Source organism: Gobio gobio (assembly GCF_949357685.1).
Source record: "Gobio gobio genome assembly, chromosome: 6".
NCBI classification, from domain to species: Eukaryota; Metazoa; Chordata; class Actinopteri; order Cypriniformes; family Gobionidae; genus Gobio; species Gobio gobio.
This window is the reverse complement of record NC_137102.1, coordinates 40,333,599-40,359,264: the sequence shown is the minus strand read 5'-3', so window position 1 is coordinate 40,359,264 and position 25,666 is coordinate 40,333,599. Positions and strand designations below refer to the sequence as shown.

General features: G+C 40.0%; 2 protein-coding genes across 4 annotated transcripts in view; one reads left to right on the top strand and one right to left on the bottom strand.

Annotated features, from left to right (window-relative positions):
• Positions 1-20,294, bottom strand: LOC307127447 (NAD-dependent protein deacylase sirtuin-5, mitochondrial). Of its 3 annotated transcripts, none has more exons than XM_079818662.1 (9): positions 20,230-20,294; positions 19,759-19,843; positions 19,181-19,314; positions 15,024-15,249; positions 12,131-12,218; positions 11,990-12,043; positions 10,311-10,434; positions 10,108-10,223; positions 1-2,184 (listed from the first exon to the last, which is right to left on the bottom strand). In XM_079818662.1, exons 2-9 carry the CDS (start codon positions 19,826-19,828, stop codon positions 2,112-2,114), a joined length of 885 nt encoding a protein of 294 aa, XP_079674788.1. In that variant the 5' UTR covers positions 19,829-19,843; positions 20,230-20,294; the 3' UTR covers positions 1-2,111. The 3 variants fall into 3 exon arrangements, with proteins under 3 accessions (XP_079674788.1, XP_079674789.1, XP_079674790.1); XM_079818663.1 differs by having other exon boundaries at positions 1,788-2,184; positions 20,219-20,287; XM_079818664.1 differs by lacking the exon at positions 20,230-20,294 and adding an exon at positions 20,094-20,224 and having other exon boundaries at positions 1,788-2,184.
• A 2,498-nt stretch (positions 20,295-22,792) lies between these two features.
• The window catches only part of LOC307127429 (phosphatase and actin regulator 1), a 74,410-nt gene continuing 71,536 nt past the window's right edge, over positions 22,793-25,666 (top strand). Inside the window, exon 1 of the mRNA XM_079818647.1 lies at positions 22,793-22,925. Within this exon, the coding sequence (XP_079674773.1) occupies positions 22,847-22,925 (79 nt within the window). The 5' untranslated portion in view covers positions 22,793-22,846. The remainder of the gene's footprint in view (positions 22,926-25,666) is intronic.

Below are 25,666 nucleotides of genomic sequence, written 5' to 3'. Positions count from 1 at the left end.
GTATTCAAAAATTATTTATTTCAGTAAACCAAATGTAAAAAAACACCAACTTTAAGAAATTATTAAAAAAAATATGTAAATAATAAAACCAATAGCAATAAGCAGAATTAAGCAGTTGTGTGTTAGGTCTCACGCCTTCATATCTGCCTTTGTGGCAAATTTTTTGTCAAATTCTATACAAATGCATTTCTGTGTGAAAATTTTCGGATTTATTGGTTTTATTGAAAAATGGAAAATAAAAACCTTCACCTTTCCCATTCATTTTCAATGTTTACCCATTTGGACCCCAAAGACCACGAGTGTGCAAGTGTGTTTTTTTTTCTTTACATGCCTTCAGAACAACCGAATCAAGCCCAGTTTTGTGTGTGTGTGTGTGTGTGTGTGTGTGTTTAGATAGATAATGTAACAAAAGTTACAAAATCACATGCCACTGAGATAAAGGGAACAGTGTTTTTAATGAGGGAAACAGACCCCAAAGACCCTATGAGGGTTAAAATGTACCGTCCCAGTGACGATAGTTTGTATGACCACTGACAGGTGAAGTGAATAACACTGATTAACTCTTCATCACGGCACCTGTTAGTGGGTAGGATATATTAGGCAGCAAGTGAACATTTTGTCCAAAACGTTGATGTAATAGAAGCAGGAAAAATGGGCAAGCATAAGGATTTGAGCGAGTTTGACAAGGGCCAAATTGTGATGGCTAGACGACTGGGTCAGAGCATCTCCAAAACTGCTGCTCTTGTAGTGTGTTCCCGGTCTGCAGTGGTCAGTATCTATCAAAAGTGATCCAAGGAATGAACAGTGGTGAACCGGCGACAGGGTCATGGCATAACATTATATGTTAAGGCTCATTGATGCACATGGGGAGCGAAGGATCCCCATGAGATGGTGGTCCAGTGGGTTAAACCATGGAACTGATATGCAGAAGGTTGCTGGTTCGATCCCAGCGGTCACTACCACAACTTGAGCAGGGCACTTTACTCCATGTTGCTCCAGGGGGATTGTCCCTATAATAAGGGTACTGTAAGTCGCTTTAGATAAAAGCGTCTGCCAAATGCATAAATGTAAATGTAAGGATGGCCTGTGTGGTCCGAGCTACGTGGTCCGAGCTACTGTAGCTCAAATTGCTCAAGTTAATGCTGGTTCTGATAGAAAGGTGTCAGAATACACAGTGCATCGCAGTTTGTAGCGTATGGGGCTGCATAGCCGCAGATCAGTCAGGGTGCCCATGCTGACCCCTGTCCACCGCCGAAAGCCCCAACAGTGGGCACGTGAGCATCAGAACTGGACCATGGAACAATGGAAAGGGGGCCTGGTCTGATGACTCACCTTTTCTTTTACATCACATGGCCTCCAAATTCCTCAGGATCTCAATCCAATCGAGCATCTGTGGGATGGGCTGAACAGACGAGTCTGATCCATGGAGGCCCCACCTCGCAACTTGCAGGACTTAAAGGATCTGCGGCTAACATATTGGTGCCAGATACCACAGCACACCTTCAGGGGTCTAGTGGAGTCAATACCTTGACGGGTAAGGGCTATTTTGGCGGCTAAAGGGAGACCAACATATAATGTTATGCCTGATCGGTGTTTATAACATATAGGCTATGTCTTTTTTAGCAATTTAATGCTGAATAAATGTATTAATAAATGTAATAAACTGTATGTTGATGGAAACGTCCATTATAGAAACGTAATGGTGTAAAGTAGTTGATGAAGAGAAGTTTTATGAATATGTCATGTGAGTTTGCAGGAAGAGCCACAGACACAATCCAGACACAGCTTGTGGAAAATGCTTTTATTCACTGCTGTGTACTAAGTAAAAAGAGTAAAAGCACTGTATCCCACATTCAGACATGCTATGATGTGAGCTCAGACGTGTCATGTTGCTCTACCCCACATGACTCAAGCAGACGCAGCACGGCCCGCAGGGATTGAAGAGAAGGCACTTGGGAAACTTTCAACAGCACAAACACACATTCATGTGTGCTTACTTTGGCCCATTCCCAGTTTATGTATAACAGTCCATATTTCAGAAGCAGAGAGATGAATCTGAGATTATTCTGTAAGCTGTTTCCTCTCGGTGAGCTCCAGCTGATCCGTGAGTGTTAGATGAGCTCAGACTCGTGGCGCGCTAGTGCGGCAGGAAGAGTAGCTGCACAGCGGCCTGGGAAGTGAAACCTGCAACAAGACCAGTCAGATATTATTAACGTCACATTTACCACTGCAAACATGTGGTCAGCTGACGCCAGAGCAGATCAGCTGATTACTACATGACTGTGATTGGTCACTGTGTCATCGTCCAAATGTTTTTAACTATGATTGTAAACTGTATAGCTGATCATTGTCCACATCTGCCCTTGTTTAAAAGAAGAGTACTTATGGAAAAATACACTTTTTTTAGAGACTTAATTGCATGTTATTTAAACTATAATAGTTAAATAATAGTTATAATATTAAAAAAAATTCTTTCTTTTTTTTAATACTTATATTACATGCAATTAGTTGAACTTAAAAGCACTTTTTGACCCACTGAAGTAGGACTTCAGTACATCTTTATATGAAATTCTATAATTACTAATATTGTCTACTAAAACATACTTTAATATAATTTCTATTGAAACTTGTATGTGATGTATTTAAAGTGTATTAAATGGCAACTTCATCATTACAAAATACATTTAAAATATATTAACTTTAAATGTAATATCGACACACCACAGCTATCAACAATCAAGTACTTTAATGTTTTAAAAATCTGTTCTCATAGTTTAAACCGTTTTAGAGTTGTTTTTTCTGAGTGACATACACAAAAGTAAAGACTCATAACTCCAAAACTAGCAAGGAGAGTCAAAAGGTAGGTACTGTTTGATAGAAAACTTTTTACATTTTTAGAAAACAAATCTTTAAATTTGGACATTCTCATGCCGAGAAAGAATCATGCTGTTAAAAGTATGTTTTTTATTATAATTTTACATATCTTTCTTATTTGACATGCAATAACTCAGGAAGGAAATAAGCAAGGAGGACAATTATTTTTTGGTGAAGTTCCCCTTCAGATGAGCAACATCTGGATCAAATGTTGTGGTGATAGCATAAAGTAATCAAAAGTTACAGCATTTGGAACCAAGGTAGCCACTTTGTTTAGCCCTTGACACCCCCTAATTGGCATTTTGAAAAGGAACATACCGACTTTTTGGGACTTTAGCTTATTTGACGTATCCCCCAGAGTTAGATAAGTCCATACATACCATTATCATCTCCGTGCGTGCCATAACTCACCGTAGCCTAGCTTAGCACAAAGACTGGTAAACCGCTCCAGCTAGCCTACTGCTCAATAAGTGACAAAATAACACCAACATTTTCCTATTTACTTGTTGTGATGTGTATAGTTACATCGTGTACTAAGACCGACGGAAATTGTTGGCGTTATTTTGTCACTTATTGAGCAGTAGGCTAGATGAGCCGTTTACCTCCAGTCTTTGTGCTAAGCTAGGCTAGCGGTGGGTGCGTCAGACAGAGTTATGGCACGCACGGAGATGAGAATGGTATGTATGGACTTATCTAACTGTGGGGGATACGTTAAATAAGCTAAAGTCCCAAAAAGTCGGTGTGTTCCTTTAAATATGCATTTTTGTGATATTTACCCAGATGGCATTTTTTACCTTTTATAAAGGGTTTTTTCACCCCCTAATCTTATTAAATGTATGCCTCATCTTTCATTTCATATTCTTAAATTTGATCAATAAACTCAATTAGAAGAAGAAGTTTTATTTATATAGCGCCTTTCCATTGCTCAAGATTGCTTTACATAGTGCTATAAATTCATTTGCACACCCACATACACAATACAAACGTATTTAAAACTTGACTCTTCTGTAGGTACATCGTGTACTAAGACTGACGGAAAATGAAAAGTTGCAATTTTCTAGGCCGATATGGCTAGGAACTATACTACGATTCCTGCGTAATAATCAACAAACTTTGCTGCTGTACCATGAGTGCAGCGGTGCAATGATATTACGCAATATAACTTCCGTAAACATAACCAATGGAGTTGGAAAATGAGCCTATTTTCAAAAAAACTGGAGTGTTCCTTTAAATGTTAGAAGTAATATCTTAAAGTGAATATGTGATGCCACAGGTGAAGATCATGCAGTAGAGAAGTAATGTGAGCAGAGCGCCTGGTGGAGGTGAGAACTCTTGCTGCAGAGTTTTGAACATACTGTAACCTTGCAATACGTTTTTTTAGGAAGACAGCATTGCAAAAATCCAGACGTGATGTGATTAATCCATGAATTAAGATTTCAGCATCAGCTAGAATCAGGGAAGATCGAAGACGTGCAAAATTACGAAGATGGTAAAAAGAGTTTTTAACAACAGAAGAAATTTGAGAGGCAAAAGATAGAGATAAGTCAAATAAGACACCAAGATTATGGACAGGTGAAGAAGGCTTAACATAAACCCTGTCAATTTCAAAGGACAGGTCCATCCTTTTGACTGAGATAGCAGAGCCAATCATCAATATTTCAGTTTTGTTTTAGTTTAAGGAAATTCCAGGACATCCAATGCTTGATTTCCCTGATACATGCAGTGAGTGAGTCAGGCAGGGATGGCCTATCACAGCTGGTGGTAAGGTAAATTTGAATGTCATCAGCATAGCAATGAAATTGAAGTCCATGCATGCGTATAATGTCACCAAGTGGACATATAAATGATAAACAGAAGTGGACCAAGAACTGAACCTTGAGGAACACCCTGTGAAAACCGAACAGTGGCAGATTTATATGATGTAGGAAATGAGCCAGGAAAGAGCTGAACTAGTGATACCGATATAAGAAAGGTGAGAAATTAGTATTTCATGGCAGACTGTGTCAAATGCAGAGCTTAGATTGAGAAGAATCAAGATGATTATTAACCCTGAATACATGGACAGAAGAATGTCATTAACCACACGAAGAAGAGCAGATTCAGTGCTATGTGATGAGCGAAATCTTGACTGAAAAGGTTCAAGTAAGATCTCAATTGTGAAGCCACAACTTTTTCAAGAATTCTATTTAAGAATGGTAAATTTGAGATTGGCCCTGTGATTGTTCATGTTTAGAGGGCCAAGGCCCGTTTTTTTAAGAATAAGGCACTATCCACAAGTTTCCTTTGTCCCATGAAGCCCTCAAAAGTGGGAGCGTCTTCCGGTTCGAAGTAAACAAGCGGGACATTATGCATTTCCATCGTAGTTTATGCGCACGTTTTTGTAACGGATAGAACATTTATCCGACTCAAATGAGCGCATTTGTTTTTTATGCGCAATTTTAGAATTCATGCGCATCTTGGCATTTCCATTCAGAATTTTCTGATGCGATATCCCAAAATGCGCATAAAAATAGGTGGATGGAAACATAGCTTATTGACATTCAACAGTTGACAGTCATTCAAGCCATCCAAATTGCTAACGATGTGGGAACACAACCTCAACGAACTTTCAAAAGGGTGAAACTACAGTACCTTTACCCTCCGCGGTAGTTGGTTGGGAGGATGACGTGAAGAAGTGGCCTTGTATCACATACGGTAGCATTTTTAGCTATTTTCTAGATTCAGTAGCATGTGATGGTAAGGCGATGAGCAATTTGAAAATCTTAGAGGCGTATCAGTATCTGTCGGAAACGATCTAAAAGCGGACATTGAGCTGAGCCTGAGCCTACATGTATCCCATCACAAGGCATGTGTGCAAGCATCAGTGACCCTTGAATACAGACAGCGGGTTGTTCATGTATTGCAGGGCCAGGACGCTATTGTAGTCATGCAGCAGCACTTTTGTGGAAGGTCAGTAAAGTAAGGACAATTAAGGACACGAAAATGTTATTGTTTATTGTATTGTGATATTATTAATCAACTAATAAATGTACTAAACTGAAATGTTTAGTGTGTGTCATTCATGTTGCAAATGTTGCTTCACAGTAACCTTCACTTAAATGGTTAGTTCACCCAAAAATTAAAATTCTGTCATTAATTACTCACCCTCATGTCGTTGGACACCCGTAAGACCTCCGTTCATATTCGGAACACAAATGAAGATATTTTAGTTGAAAGCTGATGGCTGAGAAAGGCTTCAGACAGGCCTCCATTGGCATTCAGTACATTGACACTTCCAAGATCCATGAAAGGCACTTAAAACGTCGTTACAAAGTCCATCTCACCACAGTGGCTCTACAATAATTTTACGATGCGACGACAATAGTTTTTGTGCGCAAAAAAAAATCAAAATAACACCTTTATCCAACTTGTTCTCGACTTCCGTGTGTGCCTCCACGACGCATGCGCGAGAATATGACGTAGCGCCGGCGTTCGGGAATCCATGAAATACACACTTAAGCCCCATTTTGAGCACTACGCCGAGACTTAAAGCACGATCAATGTAGAATCCAACAGCTTAGACACGCGCGTCTTCCTCTGCTCGTAAACAAATCGCTTCTGGGTCATATGTCCGAACGCCGGATCTGCGTCATATTCTCGCGCATGCGCCGTGGAGGCACACACGGAAGTCGAGAACAAGTTGGATAAAGGTGTTATTTTGATTTTTTTTTTGCGCGCAAAACTATTGTCATCGCATCGTAAAATTATTGTAGAGCCACTGTGGTGAGATAGACTTTGTAACGACGTTTTAAGTGCCTTTCATGGATCTTGGAAGTGTCAATGTACTGAATGCCAATGGAGGCCTGTCTGAAGCCTTTCTCAGCATCAGCTTTCAACTTAAATATCTTCATTTGTGTTCCGAATATGAACGGAGGTCTTACGGGTGTCCAACGACATGAGGGTGAGTAATTAATGACAGAATTTTAATTTTTGGGTGAACTAACCCTTTAACCCTTGTGGCACCATCTGATAAAAAAATAGTACAAATTATAATTCTGAAACCTTGCAAATGATCCGAAAAACACTTAGGCTGCGTCCCAAATCGCCTACTTATACTACGTCCTAAAAGTATGTACTCTTTTTGTGAAGAAAAAGTACATACTTTTGAGTGTGTAGCAGAAGAGTATGGAAGCTTTGGGACATACTACTTCATCATCTTTAACGGACTCTGTTGCTTAGTTATGTGTCCTGTCACCGTTTAAACTGCCCTGTCAATCATCCTCACAGTTCAAATCCTCCACATTCAATTTAATCTCCTACCGTATCGGAGAGAAATGTAGTCGCTCGTTCGTTGCCATTCGTGGGTCTTTAATGCAGAGACTCCTCTCATGTGTTTGCAAAGTTAATGGCCAAACGTATCATTACAAAAGTTCTCAATGCTGCTGAAGGAGAAATATAATGTGGATAATATTGAATAAATATCTTTTCGTCAGGTTAAATACTGATAATTGCTCACTCAAACCACTTTATCTAATCCTCTCCACTTAACCGTCAGACTCGCGTAACCGTCATGTTTGTAGTTTTTTAACACTTTTTATCCGCGTTTGTAGTTCTAATCGAATCCTCGTCCATCTCGCAATGGGTTGTGGGTAATATCAGCCGTTAGAGTGCGCATCGATCTGCACTTCGGATTCTAACCGGAAATAGTAAACCATCCGGGAATCTTTGGAATACTCTTTTCAACATACTACGATTTGGGACATACTAATTTTTTTTTCGAATACTATTTAGTACGGATAGTATGTGAATTGGGACGCAGCCTTAGCCTCTTCACTAACTTAGCAGACAAAATACCATTGGTATACTTCTTCCGCCGCCTCACCGGAAGTTGTACCCACATTCTTTTTTACAGTAGCGCCCCCCCGGAAACAGGTGGATGGGGCTGTTAAAAATCAAATTAAATAATTTAGACTGAAAAATTACAATTGCATTAAATAATGTTATGAGAATGTTTTAAAGGTCCCATGGCATGGCATTTTTCTATTATTTTATAATGTTTCCTGAGGTGTACTTATATTGTTAGTATGACTTTTACATCATAAAATGTCATAATTTAGAAATAAAAGGCATTTTTTCTATACTGCTGTTTTCCCTGTGGCTGAATGCCCTGCTTCAAGAGGCGTGTCTGCTGTGAGACTTCAGTAAAAACGCCCACTGTTGTGATTGACATCTTTGATCAACTGACATCTTTGCATTTTAAATGAGCGGAGGGGGCGTGGTTTAAAGAGGTCTACGAGGCACGAGCAGGCATGAGCTGCTGCTCGGTTGGACGGATGGACCTGAGTTCACTTCACATCAGTTCTCAGCATGTCTGAACTGTAGTAGTTACAGCATATACTTCAGGTTATTAGTCTATTTCTAGTCGGAGGGGCTGTCACTCATGTCAGAAAGTTAGTAACTTTAGTAAATTATAGATCAGCGCTGACTGGAGACGCGAACCGTTTAGAACGATTCAGTCCGATTTGGTGAACTGATTCGGTTCACTAAAAAGAACTGGTTCAAAAGAAAGATCGTTCGCGAACCGGACATCACTAATGTACCAGAGATGGAGCTCAGCGATTGCTAACAAAGTTATTTATAGTAACTACTGAGTTATGAGAGCGCTGTCAGTCAGCGCAGGTTTATTGTGTTTGTATCTGAGAGTTCTGAATAAACACGAGTCCCAGTCACACCGAGTCCGTCTTCATCATTATTACCAACTTTGTAACACATGCAAAGTACCATTACAGCTGTCGAGATGAACGAGTTAAAAGTAAGTGTTGATAATAGCATTATTTTTAAAATAAAATAAAAGCGTCAGTGACGCGCGTTGAGTACACAGCGCAAACAAAGACACAACAGCAGTAATCGAATGTAATCCAGTTTATTGTGGGGCTAGGCTGGCTAGCCCGGATATGCTCACGCTTACCCCCTTCTGCTTAATCTCACGCCGCGTTTGGTGCCTCCGCTGTGGGCCAGATGCAGTACTGGGGGTCGGGGATGTTTAAGGCCACCGGCCAGTGCAGCCCGAGCTTGGGCGTGTGTGAAGTTTTTCTCTAAAGATGTTATTCTGCCGATGTTGAGCAGAAACTCATGACTGTATGCACATTCTAGAACCGATAGACGCGACGATGACTTACAAAAAAACTGACTCACAAGATAGAAAACACGAAAACACCGTTCTGTCTGGAGAGAGAGAAGCCGCAGTGTGTGCACGAATAATAAATAATTAGCTACACATCAGAAATCACTGATCACAGATCAGAAGGAACTGAAAAGACTTCTGTTTTCATTTGTACATCCAAACACTGAGAAACTGCCAGCATTTACTTGTTCACAAGCCATGATCTCTCCAGGACAAACAAATATGGCGCTCGCATGGGTATGCCAAATTCTCTGGGTGGAGGAAAGGGAGGTAACCGTTCCTGCTTGGACGTCAAACCAGGAGACTTCAGGATTGGCTCGTCTGGCCTGTCATTTTCTCAAAGGCAGAGAAGACCGCCAGAACTCGGGTTTACACCGATCAACATTTCTATCCACTTGGGGACAATATTCAGGCTAGGGGAACTCATATTAATGTTGAACCTCATAAAATGAAAATTTCATGCCATGGGTCCCTTTAAATATATTTTGAATATACAAATAAGAAATGTTGGAAAGAATGATTTTTTTAAACATGAAACTAAACCACCAGTAGGTGACGGCAGGTGACCGTCGTAATGAGTGAGTCATTGAGCTATTCATTCAAACGACTGATTCCTTCAAGAATGAGGCAGCTGTTTATGAATGAGTCATTGAATCTTTGACTCAACCGATTTGTTCAAAACGCTGAATCATTCAGTAATGGAAGAGTGTTGCTGTGAGACACGCTGTGGTTCTGCTGTGATCTTTGTTTGGAACTATTGTCGCAGCTGAAACCGAACAAAAACAATCAATATTGCATTTAAAATGTAGGTGACTTGATTTTAACTGTTTATTGAATTGTTGTATGAAATCAATGTCACATTTTCAATCTTTGTGTGTGCTGCTTGATTTCTCCTTAAGAGGCAGCGTGAGCCTCAACAGCGCAACCTTGTTACAGTCAGTAACATTATAGTACGTAACATTATTATCCAACATTGATCGCCACTTACACTAAATCAAATTTCAAGCCTTGTACATGTTTGCTCTGTTCGTGTGTAATTGGGGGGTTTCTTGTCCAGTTTATGAACTGACCTGAAGTGTGTTGTGTTTGGTGTCATCTTAGTGTTGAATTCGGCCACTGGAACACCTCGGGACGCCACCTGCGGGCCAAACACGGCTGCCGGATACACCACAGAGGACGTGCCGACCTGAGAGACGGACAGGAACACAGAGCAGATGAGACTTCAGACTCTACAAATCACATTCAGCTCGCTCAGAAGTGATCTGAAACTGACCACCAGACAAAGGTCGCACGTCTCCAGCTCCTTCTCCACTTCAGTGAGGATCTGCGAGTCCAGAGTCTCTCCGAACCAGATGACGTGAGGCCGCAGCAGACCGTCACAGCCCTTCTCATCACACCTGTGGCAGAAACACCTCACATGAGCTGTGATGATGCACAAAACACTCATGGAATCCAAACGGGACTTACTGTATAACACGGAATTGGGCCAAATTGGGATGACGAAGAATAGGGCTGCACATATAATCAAATGGTGATATGAAAGACTGCTGGGTAAAGTCTGTCAGTTTGCTCTACTACACAAACTCAAGAGAGATTAGAGCGCAGTCTCGGGAGTCCACCCGGCCTGTGAGGGGTGATGGGGGTATGTGGCAAGCAGCGAAGCCGAGGGACCGTGAGAACGGAGAGAGGCCGGTGGCGTGATGATAATGAGCGCCAGCAGTGCCCCACACCGGTCTCGTGTCTCATGGAGGAGCTCAGACGCATAAAAGGAGGCGCGACACCAGTGACCAGGCCGGGACTTTACGTTATATTTTGTTTATGTTTTATTATGTTTGTGTCCGTGAGGGGCTGCCTGCATTACTTTTAGTTTGTTTGTTTATTTATTTATTAAAGTTTGTTTGAATGTACGCCGGTTCATGCCTCCTTCTTCCCATAACAACATACCTCATTACAATCAATGTTTTAATTTTAACAGTAATCCTCTGTCGCAGCTTTTGGTTTACCAAAAACATTTTTTTGTTACAGTACAGTTTAATTTGATTACATTTTTAAAAGTTAAAGCTGCTGTCCGTAACTTTTTTTGTGTTCAAAATCGACAGTGTGAGAATGTACAACATGAAACCATTTTCCAAACACAACGTGTTTTTGTCTTACTCTGAATCATTATAGCACACTTATAATAAGTGTTTATATTGGGACTATTTCAGACCGGTCTGTGGAGGAGCACAGTCCCTGCGTGACTCGCCATAGACATAAACAGAGAGAAGTAGCTCCGGCTGCAATGTTCTTCCGCAAGATGCATGCAGTTCTGTTTATTAACCGCTAGAGAGCAAAAAGTTACGGACTGCAGCTTTAATTAAATTGTTAATGTTTATGCCTTCATTTGATTACAACCATTTTTGATAATATATTTGTATTATATGATACATCCAGAATCATTTAAACACACTATGCAGTTTAATTACCATTTAAAATAGAACCAGAAAATATGGAATTTGAGGGAAATAAAATGGAATTTGACAAAAAAAAAATTAAATGTATTTCATATGGCCCTAAAAATGAATTTTCTGTTATACAATTTAACAAGTAAAAGTTTAACATTCATGATTTCAATTAAATAGAGATGCATTTTCATTAGTAAAATTTATAGAACACTTAAAACAGAAAAAATGGAATCCAGAACAATTAAAACAGAATTTTAAAACAACTACATTTTGGGGAAAATAAAATGCATTTCATCGGGCCCTAAAATGTAATTTTTGTTAACCTTTTAATAAACTGTTGTCAAATTGTATGTTTAATGATTTCTATTAAAGTTTAGTAGTGAAATGACATGCATGATTAATTTAACCATTAAAATGTAGTCCATAAAACTTCAAATGGACTTTGGACAAAAAAAAAAAAACAAGAGATTTTTGGTAAAAATCAGAGGTATGTGCGTCAGTGGGATACCTGGGCAGGTCTTTGACAGGTATGAGCGCGTCAGGGACATCCGGTTCAGGTGACCTGAGGAAGAATGTTGAACAGTTGAACATCATCATTAATGGAGCTGCTCTTAGTGTTATTTGACATGGTTCTGAGGGCGCGACCTACCCTTTGCCCTCCAGTGATGGACAGATGGGGCTCTTGTGATTGACCTCCACATCTCTACAGCTCAAACACCTGGTCTGAAACTGGTTACCTACAGACACAAACCAGATATTCATCCAAACCAAACCCAAATTCATTTCGTTGTGTTCCTGCAGGACATCAGTTCTGCTGAAGTCGCTATAACTGCACAAACGATATTCAAAACACGAGGAAGATCACTTCAATGGCATCAGTACCTGAAAACCTTGTCTAAGAAAACACTGATCAGTCAGAACAATGTACCAAACATTACAAAACCAGAAAAAATGTTCAGCACATTGCAGATTGCCGAGCACGTGCTGTAATCGGTGACTTCAGACTCATAATGAGCAGCCGACTTCAAAACACTTTTGCTTTATGCAAAATATAATTTAATTAAACTTTTTTTAACTGAAATTCATTTCAAGCACTTTTTTAAGATTTCCATGACAATTTCAACAACTTTCTCCAGCAGTCTGAAGTCAAGAATATCACCCAATTCAAAATGATTTTAATGTAGTGACCAAACACACAGTTTGTGTTTGGTCAGTCCCTGGAATCGCCACACACTGGTGACCCCTGCTGGTCAGAACAGTGAAAATGCAGCGAAAGACATATAATCTATATAATCTGGGTTATTATATTAAATTGTAGGGCTTTATAAATCTGATATGAATCGGATACGTGCATTTGTGCCTGCCGTTATGTGTACAGATTGGATATTCCCCTGTCAATGCTAGTCGTACGTTAGGGCTGCATCAATATGGCGATGTGCACATCCGCGATAGTCACATGGCAGGATGTGCGATGTCAAGTATAGGGATCGTTGTTGATCCGTGTGGCCCGCTGCAATCCGGTTCAGAACGCATGTGATTCGCTGATTAAATACAAAGTTTAACCATCAGAGAGTGAATGTTTATCATTTGCATGCGTTTTTAAGTTGAGTCAGGCATCAGGTGCAAATGTACCGCACATGTCCAGAAAAGGGAAGGCAAAGTGTCTCGATCGCCCCCAGCTGGCTGGTGCGAGAATAGCTCATAAACCCCGCCCTCTCCATGATTTCTAATAGGGGTTTTCAAACTGGGAAACATGATTGACAGCTGAGATTGACAGCCTCTCTGAGGGAAATAGTCACTGAGGCACCAACAGATTGGAGCTTTAACTTTAATTTCTATATTTCCATAACTGTTTATTTCACACCAACGAGTTGTTCTGCTGTAAACTGCACTAACAGATACTGCGGGAGTGTGGGAGGGGTTTTGATATCGCAAATCAGGTCCTCCCAAATCAGCACAAGATGTCAGTGCCATATTTGGACGTTGGCGGCTTCACTTTTCTCCAATAGAAGATGGTGAAGGAGCGTCGTCCATCTTTTTAGTCTATGATCAAGCGCATAAGGATTGTAACTCACGTGTTGTTTTCTGTGCACGCACACAGAGCCGCACACACAGTACGTGAACGCTGATTCCACCCTTCGCCGCGAGTTTGGTTGACAGACGATCTGACCAATCGCAACGGTAAATACGCCGTTTTGTCCAACAAAGCAGTCAGGAGAGTTTGTAGATTAATGCTGGTAGACTTAAACTTAAAAAACGGTGTATACTGGTGTCTTTCCACGGTTGAAACAACTGGTATTCATTCATGTTTATTTGATGCTATCAATTAACTAGAAGGAAGAGATGATCGGTTCACGAGCAGTTTTAACTGAGGCGCCACAGCGATCTGTCAAGACACATTAAAGAGCCACAAAACAGCCTGTATTTGTTTAAATTTGAAAGTTTAAACTTTGTGTCCTCTTTGCTCCGCAATGTATATTTCCCTGCACAAGAACGTGTGGTTAGAGAATGCCATGGCATGTGGGACATTGCAACAGTGACTAAAGGGGACGGGTCTTTGCGAATGGTCTTTTGAGATTAAACGGACACGTTCACGCAAAATAAGTATCCCTATAAACACAGTCGGTTACGTGTTGTAATCATAGACCGTAAAAAAATATGGACGACACAACTTCATTCTCTTCTTCTGAAGAAAAGTGAAGCCGCCGGAGGTCAGAATATGGCGCTGACATCTTGCACAGATTTGAGACAGAGTCTGCACAGTAGAGAGCAGAAAGAAGAGCCGCGATATCAAAAGCCCGCCCACACTCTCGCGAACAAGCAGAACAATTCATTATGTCGGTGTGAAATAAACAGTTATGGAAATGTAGAAATTAAAGCTAAATTCACTCCCCTACAAAATCACCCAATTATTCTAGAATGATTAATTCTTTTCAAATAGAGCTATTCAAATCATCTGCTGAAATAGTTTTTATTGCAATATATATTGCAGAAAAACAAAATATCGCAATGTCAGTTTTTTCCAATGCAGCCCTATTGTACGTCATAAAAAAAAGTGACTTTTTGAAACATTTTGTGGTACAGATATATCTTTACCAAATCAAACATCTCTAGTTGACTAGCAGAGTATTATTTAATTTGTTTGTGTTAAATAAGAGGTGCTCTGGAGCAGAAATGTGTTAGCTTTTGAAATCATCCTGAGTGCTCGTTCACCGCGATTTCGAAGGTTCCGAAGCTTCTTGAAGCGTTTCGAAAGTACCCGTAACTACTTTATGATCCTTTTCTAGAGAAATCATTGTGCCCAGAAAGTAAACAAAATATATACTGTCAAAATGAAATGTGATCAGTATGTGAAATAAGATCAATGTGTCCGTTTATCATGAAATCCATGTTGTCGTTGTATTGATGATCATTCTGTGGGTGTTAAAACTTTCAACTTAACAAATGAGCCAATGTTTGAAGGATGTGCAAATGCTTCGTTTCTACCATTACTATCATAAAATATTACTAATAAAGTGTTGAGAAATGCGGTGTGCTCTGACCGTGGACCTCCAGCACGCGCTTGGACCCGGCGCGCTGGTGCAGCTCGTCAATGTTCTGTGTGATCACCACCAGCGAGCGGCCCTGGCGGCTGAGGCGCGCCTCGCACTCGGCGATGGCTCTGTGTGCGGCACTGGGCTGGGCGTTGAGGGCCAGCTCTCGGCGGTAGTGGTAGAACTCCCACACCCTGCTGGGGTGATGGCAGAAAGACGCAGGTGTGGCCAGATCCTGTGTAGAGACACACACAGTGTCACGAGATTACAAAGACATCGTTAAAATAGTCCATGTGACTCCAGTGGTTCAAGGGCGTTTGTATTAAGGTGTGTTCAAGAATAAAGTTCAACATATAAGCCTACACTATCAATGAAGTGGGGTCTACATTTTTTATCAGTTTTATTTTGATAAACATGAAAATATAACATAATATAATATTGCGACTCCATGAAAGAAGGTTTTACTGTTATAAAAAAAACTGATTTGTGAGCATTAGTGGAACTGAAGGTTCTAGAATAAACACGAAACACACGTGATCGCTGTCATGTGGTGAATCTGGCCAATTGTGGAACAGCTGTGTCGTCATCAGAGTCCATGCAGCCTCGTGCAGCCGCTCTTGAGAAACTGCACCGGCTGTATTAGCCGACTGCTCTCGAATCCCTCTCGCGGCACTTTGTTGACATACGTCACTGTCACGTGGCGTCGGGGCTGTCTCAAGTCGGACAAAATTTCTAACCGGCATGAGCTGCTTCAAGTCAGCCGCCGATCGGTCTATGCATCGCTGTATCAAGTTGAACAAGCCTATTGTCTTCGCACGAACGCTTGTAAACACGGGGGCGGTACTTCTGCCTATGTCTGGTGTGACCTTTCCGATGTGATTACGTCCTCCTTAGCACCTCGCAGAGCTGCGCAAGATGAGCAATTTAGGTTAAAAAGTATAATCATTTTTTTTGTTTCGTTTTTGAAAATGACAGATTAGATAAGACAGATTGGGATCTCTGAAGCCCAATCGAAGCGCTTTAAAACTGCATTGATTGGACCTTCAGCATTTTGGTTGCAATTGAAAACCATTATATGATGAAAAATCCTGGAATGTTTTCTTCCGAAAACGTAATTTCTTTTCGACTGAAGAAAGAAAGACATGAAAATCTTGGATGAGATGGGGGTGAGTAAATTATCAGGACATTTTCATTTTGGGGTCCTTTAATGTTATGAAGCGGCGAGAATACTTTTTGTGTGCAAAAATAACTTTATTCAACAATCTCTTCTCTTCCGTGTCACTCTCCTATACGATTCACGTGAGCACCACAACGCATGCATGTGATCATGTGGTCGTGCTCGGCCAATAGTGAGCGGGCGTTCTGCCTTAAAACCCAGAAGGGCTGCACTTTGAATAGCCCAACAACATGAATCGCACAAGATTGTTGAATAAAATCGTTATTTTTGTTAGTTTTTTGCACACAAAAGTGTTTTTCTTAGCGCTTCATAACATTAAAGGCCCCATGACATGAAAATTTCAGTTTTTGAGGTTTTTTAACATTAATACGAGTTCCCCTAGCCTGTATATGGTCCCCAAGTGGCTAGAAATTTTGATAGGTGTAAACCGAGTTCTGGGTGTCCTACTCTGCCTTTGAGAAAATGAGAGCTCAGACGAGCTGATCTGGAATCTTCCCTGTATGTCGTTATATGGGGAAAGGTTACCTCCCCTTCCTCTGCTTTGCCCGCCCAGAGAATTAGGAGAAAATGGATTCAGGTTATTTAAGTCGCAAGGCACAGGCTTTACAAACAGACTTTTACGATATGGATTCGACAGCACCGCCACAAACAGTGAGTAACAGAGTTAATCAATGCCTGATCTGTGATCAGTGATTTCTGATGTGTAGCTAATTATTCAAGTTCACACAGACTTTCTTTCTCAATCGTTTAATACTGTTTATGCATCAGTGAATCAAGCCAGTGACTAAACGATACACTTCACATCGTTTCTGTTAGTAGCATGAAACAAATCTGTTATTTAAATTGTGATTATATATAAAGAACACTCTCTTTATAATGTCCAGAGCACGTCACAAGGTATCTTCACACTTGTCGAAACTCCCGTTATAATGAATGACGCTGTTAAGCTGCACAACGAAGCTCTTACTGCTTGCTGTTAGTTGTGGCGAAAGCATTTTGTGAGAGAAATAGCGATGCAATGACGAGATTACTGCATTCACACGATCAACAGACTGTCTGTCAACTCAATGCTCATCACTGCAGCCTTTCATGTGATGGGAAAATATCTAAAAATATTGCACGATTCGTTCATCTCGACGGCTGTAATAGTAAAAAAAATTTAGTAAAAGTATTCGAGAGGGGTTCCACATGTTACAAAGTTCGTAGAATAAGGAGGTAAAAGACAGGGTCAACGTAACTGGGACTCGTGTTTATTCAGAACTCTCAGATACAAACAAAATAAACTCACACTCACAGCGCTCTCAACAACTCAGTACAATATAACTTTCTCAGCAATTTTTCTCCAGCTCTCCGTCTCTCTGGACCACGAGTGCCCAGTCCGTCTCTCTCTGGCAGCACTTGCAGACCTCGCTAAACCACGCCCCCGCCGCAACACAATCTAATACTCATTTCAAATGCAAAGATGTCAGCCCCTCACAACAGTGGCCGTTTTCACTGAAGTCTCACATCAGACACGCCCCTTGAAACAGAGCATTCAAGCCAGAGGGCTAAAATCAGGATAGAAAAAAAGCCTTTTATTTCTAAATTATGACATTTTATGATGTAAAAATCATACTAACAATATAAGTACACCTCAGGAAACATTATAAAATAATACAAAAATCCACGCAATGGGACCTTTAAGGTTGAACCACTGGAGTCACAAGGACCATTTTAACGATGTCTTTACTACCTTTCCGGACCTTGAGCGTATTAATTAAATTGCTGTCTATGGAGGGGTAAGAGAGCTCTCGGATTTCATAAAAAATATCTTTATTTGTGTTCCGAAGATGAACGAAGGTCTTGCGGGTTTCAAACGACATGAGGGTGAGGAATTAATGACAGAATTTTAATTTTTGGGTGAACTAACCCTTTAACCCCTTAAACTCATAAGCTTATTTTGTATTTTTGCCTGAAATTGACATAACAAACTTTGAAGCCTTCCCTTACCCACATACAGTTATGTAAATAAATAAATTTGGTGTCATTTAAAGGAACCCCCTTAATAAAACAAAATGTCCAAAATATTATAAAAACCTGGACACGTTTGGTGTTATTGATTTTGAATCTTGCCTTTAGGCTCTGTGTGCTCTGGCAATCTTTTGCAGGTTTTATGTAAATCCACCAGATGGCAGCAAAGACTGAAAAAAAGAATCTTCATCATACCATGTCGGGTTCAAAAGATATTTTTATAAACCAAAGGGAGGCAAAAAGATTTTTTCGAATGTAAAAGGTCCCAATGTATCCAAAGCCAACCAAAAGCATTGATAAAAGCTGTCATTTGGTGCAATTTTTGCGGTTTCAGAGCTCGACACGGTGCGATCTGAATGTGCGTCCGCTCCCTGTGTGTGTGCAAGGCTCTCCTGTGTTTGCGCAGGTCTCCTCTATTGCGTGCAGACTATCTCAGGTGATATTCTCGCGCATGCGTCATAGTGCTTTGTGAGTTCACATCAAAGGCCTAGGCGGAAGACAGAAACTTGTTGAATAAAGTAATTATTTTGATTTTTTTTTTGCGCACAAAAACTATTCTCGTCGCTTCATAAACTTATTGTAGAGCCACTGTAGTGAGATGGACTTTGTAACGACATCTTTAGTACCTTTTATGGGTCTTGTGAGTGAAAATTGAGGCCTTTCTCGGCCATCGGATTTCAACAAAATATCTTCATTTGTGTTCCGAAGATGAACAAAGGTCTTACGGGTGTCGAACGACATGAGGGTAAGTAATTACCTTAAGTAATTATAATTGCATTTTTGGGTGAACTAACCCTTTAACAAATGTCAGTAGGCCAGGAAGATATTAAAACGAGCAGTTTATTCTTAAATACGTAAGCTCGCTGTGGAATACTAACCGCTAGAAAGCAGGCGGAACTACAGAAGCTCTATACAGAGTTTAAAAATTAAACTCTGATGTAAGTGTGTGTGTGAGTGAGTGAGTGAGTGAGTGAATGACCTGTGTTTTCCAGGTCCTCCAGCGTCCCTCAGCTCCTCTGATCGTCGGTACGCCGCTCTCTGCACTCACTCCTGCTCCAGTGATGATGGCGATCTGACGCGCCTTCGAGAAAATCTCTCGAAACTCAGCCATATCTACACACATACACACAGCCTCTTTACTACATATCGACATACACCTGAGGAGCATATTTCATAGCAAAAACATACTGCTGACTTTTACACAAAAGCACATCTTCTCACTGTCACGATTCTATGGTAAGTTTGTGAAAAGTTTCCAGGGCGTTGCTAGGCTGAAACACTATGAGGAAAAGAGTCTCTCATTGGTGCAGGAGTTTCCTCACATCAGTATCAGCACTAGAACTTGTGACAGTGTATCTGAAGGGCTTTAACAATCTAATGTAAGGCTTTTAAAGACCTTTTTAAGGCCTGCACAAATCCAAGTAGGGAGTCGTAAAAACGACGTCCAGATAATACGTTTTACACAATTTTATATAAAGAAACAGTTGGTGGTAAACACCATAACAGTGTGTGAATAGCGTGTGGATTTTTACTGATGTCCGTCCTGACGTCACGCACCTGAGCTCGTCCGTGTGAGTTGATTGACAGCTGTCCATCTCCCGCAGTGAGCCGCTGCCCTCAGCATCATTCACAGATCTCTAGCCTGTCGAATACACACACACATATGAATATAATAATCTGTTTTCACTGTCATATTATGTACGACTCTCACGCCCAAACTAAACAAAGTTTTGTAAAGTTTATTGATCAAGTTAACTCAAGCATTCTAGCATTAAACACAACACTAAAACCAATATTGAACCAACTGCTAATATATTACACGGCACAGTAATACAGTCACGCACTTCTTGATCCACAGATATCAACAATAAACCAATCATCATCATCATTACACTGACAAACAACAACAGAAGACCCTCATTTGAACGCGTCACAGCTTTGACATCGAGCTGAATATATCGGCTGCTGCCCGTGACCCACATACAGATATACATTCATAAGAAGAGCTGATAATAACCTTAATAATACCTTTATCGATGCTTCACGTGAAAATGCGCTACTACCGTAAACCACGTAAACATGTCGTAAAGTGTGTACACGACATGTCGCAAAGCGCATCGGTTTCTATGGTGATGCTGTGGCTCGAGGGAAGCGGACTGCGCCCTCTAGCGGAAGATCATGCTTTTATGAATCATATTTATGACATAAAAAGTTACATTCACACTTGTTTCTAGGATCCCAGTCAATCATATTTAACTGTAATGAGTAAACAATTAATACTGTGAAGAAATATTATTAAATTAGATATTTCGTTTTTATCACATTATTTCATAGCGTTTTTCACTGCACTGTACTGTTAGATTTTATTCATTTATTTTTATCAAATTGTTTTAATCAAATCTATTTATTTAGTTACTTACTATAACCATTTTTATTTATTTATTTATTTTACACTGATTTTCTTATTTTTAAATGTTTTATTGGTTTAGTTAAATATTTATTTATTTATTTATTTATTTTTTCTTTAAATAAAATGATATATATCTAACCAATTTATTCCAATGTGATGTATTAACCCTCTATGGCATGATTTTTTTTGGGGGGGGGGGGGATTTCACGAGTTCACACTTACATATAATTTATATATGAGAGTAAATTTAAATGCGTATTTGGCGTGCTGTCCGGGGGAAGGGCTTCGAGCTCGGACTTGGCCCGAACCCATTATGACCGCTGACAGGTGAAGTGAATAACACTGATGATCTCTACATCACGGCACCTGTTAGTGGGTGGGATATATTAGGCAGCAAGTGAATATTTTGTCCTCAAAGTTGATGTGTTAAGCAGGAAAAATGGGCAAGCATAAGGATTTTAGTGAGTTTGACAAGGGCCAAACTGTGATGGCTAGACGACTGGGTCAGAGCATTTCCAAAACTGCAGCTCTTGTGGGGTGTTCCCGGTCTGCAGTGGTCAGTCTCTATCAAAAGTGCTCCAAGGAAGGAACAGTGGTGAACTGGCCGACAGGGTCATGGGCTCATTGAGACCCGTCAGGGTGCCCATGCTGACCCCTGTCCACCGCCGAAAGCGCCAACAGTGGGGAACACATGGCACCATGATGCACTATGGGAAGAAGGCAAGCTGACGGAGGCCCTGTGATGCTTTGGGGAATGTTCTGCTGGGAAACCTTGGGTCCTGCCATCCATGTGGATGTTACTTTGACACGTACCACCTACCTAAGCATTGTTGCAGACCATGTACACCCTCTCATGGAAACAGTATTCCCTGGCCTCTTTCATACTTCCACAAAGCAAAAATGGTTCAGGAAAGATTTTAGGGGCACAACGAGTTTGAGGTGTTGATTTGGCCTCCAAATTTCCCAGATCTCAATCCAATCGAGCATCTGTGGGATGTGCTGAACAAACAAGTCCTATCTCTGAAGGCCCCACCTTGCAACTTACAGGACTTAAAGGATCTGCTGCTAACATCTTGGTGCCAGATACCACAGCACACCTTCAGGGGTCTAGTGGAGTCCATGTCTGTTTTAGCAGCAATATGAGGACCAACACAATATTAGGACAATATCATAATATTATGCCTGATCGGTGTTAATAATAAAAACCTAAAACTATGGTCCTAAAACTATGATACCACCTGAACAAAAGTGGTCTAACTGCACAGTGTTGCCCTGAGGCAACAAACAAAAAAACAGTTTTATCTAAATAAAAACGACATAAATAATACATCTTTAAACAATCAAACATACTGATTTTTTTATACAAAGGTATTTCAGTTTAAACATGTTAAAAAGTGATATTTATCTAACCAATTGATGACACTGTCCCATGTGGGAGATGGCTTTGCTTCATGAAAGGACTGCTCCACCCCCAAACAAAAAGTCACACCCACTTCAGCCCCTCATTTCATTGAACAGACATGTCAGGTGATATTATATATATATATATATATATATATATATATATATATATATATATATATATATATATATATATATATATATATATATATATATATATATATATATATATATATTATTTTTTTTTTTTTTTTAATTATTTAAAAAAAGTTAAAGGGGCGGTGTGAGGTCCAAAAAGGCCGTTTGTTGCCTGAGGGCAACCCAATTCCATATAGAGGGTTAAATTGTTATTTATTTAAATAATTTTCTATTTATTTATTTTAACTCTGTTTTATTTTATTCAAAAGTGTGTATTTAGCTAATTTCATCTTTATTTTTATTTTTACACAGTTTGAAAACACATATTCTCAGCCATAAAATGTATACACACTTTATTTTCCTTAAATTTCACTCATCTTCTAGTCCTGTATATTTGAAGCGATCACGTGATATATGTTGCTTTTCTCAGCGCTGGTCGGGATTGGCCAATCAAGCGGTTGCCATCCAGAATAACGTTTTCTTTTTTAAATAATAATAATTTCACGTATAGTAATGGAATTAATTTCTATTTGTAAGTCAGATACCAGTCCTCGAAATGAGCAGATTAACAAATATTTCTACTATTGCGACGGTGACTGTGTGAGCTCTCGAGCGCCCGCTGCAGGAACAGCGCGTGCCTCTCGGTCGGTTCGGTTTAAACGACACCAGCAGCAGCAGCTCTGTGTCCGGCCGCAGATGGAGGTCGATGGCGGCCTGTCCGCGCGCAGAGCGCCGTTCCTCCGCCACACCGGGAGATCCGTCAGCCTCCGCACAGGTACAGACACATACCGTCACTGACACGCGCGAGAACACGCTCATCACCGACACTGTGGTGATTTACCTCAGATGTGCAGAAATTATGCTCAGCAGCAGCATCAGCAGCAGCATCATCTCGTGTTGCCATGGTGACCCGCCATTATTTTTAGCTGAGTCAGCACTAATGAGAGCACGAGGCGAGCGCGGGAACTGTACTGATACTGCATTAGACATCAAGATAAAGTGTGTGTGCGCGCGCGCATGTGTTTGGCTCGATATTGCAGTGTGTTTCTGCAGGATCCTCAGCTGTGCACGTGAAGTGCAGGTGATCTAGAAGTGCATTTACAGCTGCACCCTGCGGATTATCTCACTCAGATGATACTGTTTTACGTTTCGAGGACCTGGGCTGTTGTGGGATTAAATTCCTGCCAAATGTAGGCTACTGCGGTCAAGGATCAAAAATTGTTAAACACGTGTAAAAAATATGTTGCACAAAAGGAAAAAAATAATGCAAAGTGATCAGAATAGCAAACACTGTGGTCACAGATCAAATTATTATAAGTGTTAATCAAAAAATTAAAAGCGCATTTAAAAAAATGAAACAAATTTAAACAATTTAAACAAATTAAAAATAATATTGCACAAAACATAAACGTATGTAATGTGTTCTTGAAAATTAAGTTTTCCTTGGTTTTATTACTCTGTATTTTGTGTTCTCTTGCATTTTCTGCTCATATATATATTTTTTGTACGCTTATGCTGTTTTCTATTTGTTCTACTTTCCACATTCTGCGCTTGCTTTTCCAAATCTTGCAGTTCGAGTGTCACATAGGGTCCACCATTGGTTCACTAGTTATAGATTGACAGTTCCTCTAGCCAATCAATCGAAGAGCAGAGTTGATGTCACTCCAATGCTTCTCATGACATTTTGAAATCATGCTTATTATTTTTTGATCCGTGACCGCAGTACATTTGGCAGGAATTTTATCCCATACGAAATCACCCCCTAAACCCTCAATCACCCTACTTTAGTCCACTAATACAGTTCACTTGAAGAAGTGAATAAAATGAATGAGTGAATTCGGACAGCCACTGAGTGTACATCGACTGTACACTCGCTATTGCAGTGCATTGTGGGATTGAATTAGTGCACTCGATAATATCCACTATGGGTTCGGACACCACTACAAATGTCTGTCCCCTCAAATAAAGGCCTATTTAAGGCTATAGGGGCCGATTTCGTAAGGTCTTGGAATGTAAAGGAACTACTACATAACTAACTTGATACCGGTACTTTATTTGGTTGCAGCATTTTTTCTTAAAGGGATAGTTCACCCATTATTAAAAAATAAATAATAATAATAATAATAATTCTGTCATCATTTACTCCCCCTCAAGTTGTTCTGAACCTGTATGAGTTTCTTTGTTTTGTTGAACACAAAAGAAGATATGTTTTGAAGAATGTCCCTATTGACTTTCTTCGATAGTATTTTTTTCTCATACTATGGAAATCAATGAGGACCAGAAACTATTTACCAGCATTCTTCAAAACATATCTTCCAGAATTAGAATATTTGGGTGAACTATCCCTTGAAGGCACTATTCCCTTTGTAAGCTCTCCATAAAGATTCAACGGCAGCCTTCAAATACGTGAGCAGAAGCTTTGTTGAAATGCTGTGGATTTCAGTTTATCCTTGATTCTGACTTATTTTTCCTCACATAAAGGTCAAAATAAGTTTCCATTGAAATACAACACTACTTAATCATATATAAATTATTGGTATTGTAAATATGTAAATAACATTCAGAAACTGTATTTGAAATGTAAAAGGATCAATAACCCTCTGGTGCTTTACATGGTGGTCAAAATGTCCTTTTTATTGTTTCAATTAAATAAATACTGTATTTTAGTTCAATAATGTTTTTTTTTATTTAAGATTTTGTATTTTATGATACTCAATAGGGCTGTCAAAATTGCTCAAAAATGACGTTCGAATATTCCCTCTAAAAAAAGCACGAATATTCGAACTATTCGAACATCTGGTTGCGCATTTTATCAATGACGCGCATTACGTCAATAACAGGATAAATGAATACAAAGACACATAACTACTTATATAGGTAGTCTATTTAAGTTTAAACATATTTGACAACGTATTACCTACACAAAAACAAGTAAATCAACTAATGGCTAAAGACCGCAGACCTCACTCTCTCTCGCCCTCACCCTCTCTGCGCATAACGGTTTAAATGAACACACACATTTTGAGAGCTGATCAAGAGTTTTGTGCAAGCAATTTAAGGTCGCGACTCTTGTCCCAAATATAGCAGGCTTCATTCAGTGATTGAAACAAATATTAATATAAGTTTTACAGCATATTATTGAACGCTCCGAGCGAGCTGTGCTGTGGTAAACATGGAACTTTTCTTATACATGAAACGGAAAATAATCAAACCAGTGGAAGCCGTGCATTTATCCTTCATTCATGCAATATCTATTCAGTCAGTACCTGTTCCATTGCTTGACAGAACTCCAGCCTGCCCCATCCACGACACTGATCGCTCTCTCATGTCCTTACAAATTAACAAAATTAATTTCTCCGTTATGGCCTCGCGTGTTGCAGACAGAGAGCTTGTGGCGGGCGATGCAAAGTAAGGGTGGTCCAGTTTGCACATACAAATTAGTTGCTTATATGTACAAAACGAGCCTACAAAAGCATAAAAAAGCTCGTTTCATAAAGAAAAGTTCACGAAACTAAG

Bases quoted from the DNA above. Each gene is read 5' to 3' on its own strand.
- LOC307127447 (XM_079818662.1), bottom strand. From the start codon at position 19,828: ATGATGCTGAGGGCAGCGGCTCACTGCGGGAGATGGACAGCTGTCAAT. The intron at 12,219-15,023 runs GTCAGAGCACAC...TTGTGTCTGTAG, and splicing joins GCGCGTGCTGGAGGTCCACG to GTAACCAGTTTCAGACCAGG. The intron at 12,044-12,130 runs GTAGGTCGCGCC...ATTCTTCCTCAG, and splicing joins CCATCACTGGAGGGCAAAGG to GTCACCTGAACCGGATGTCC.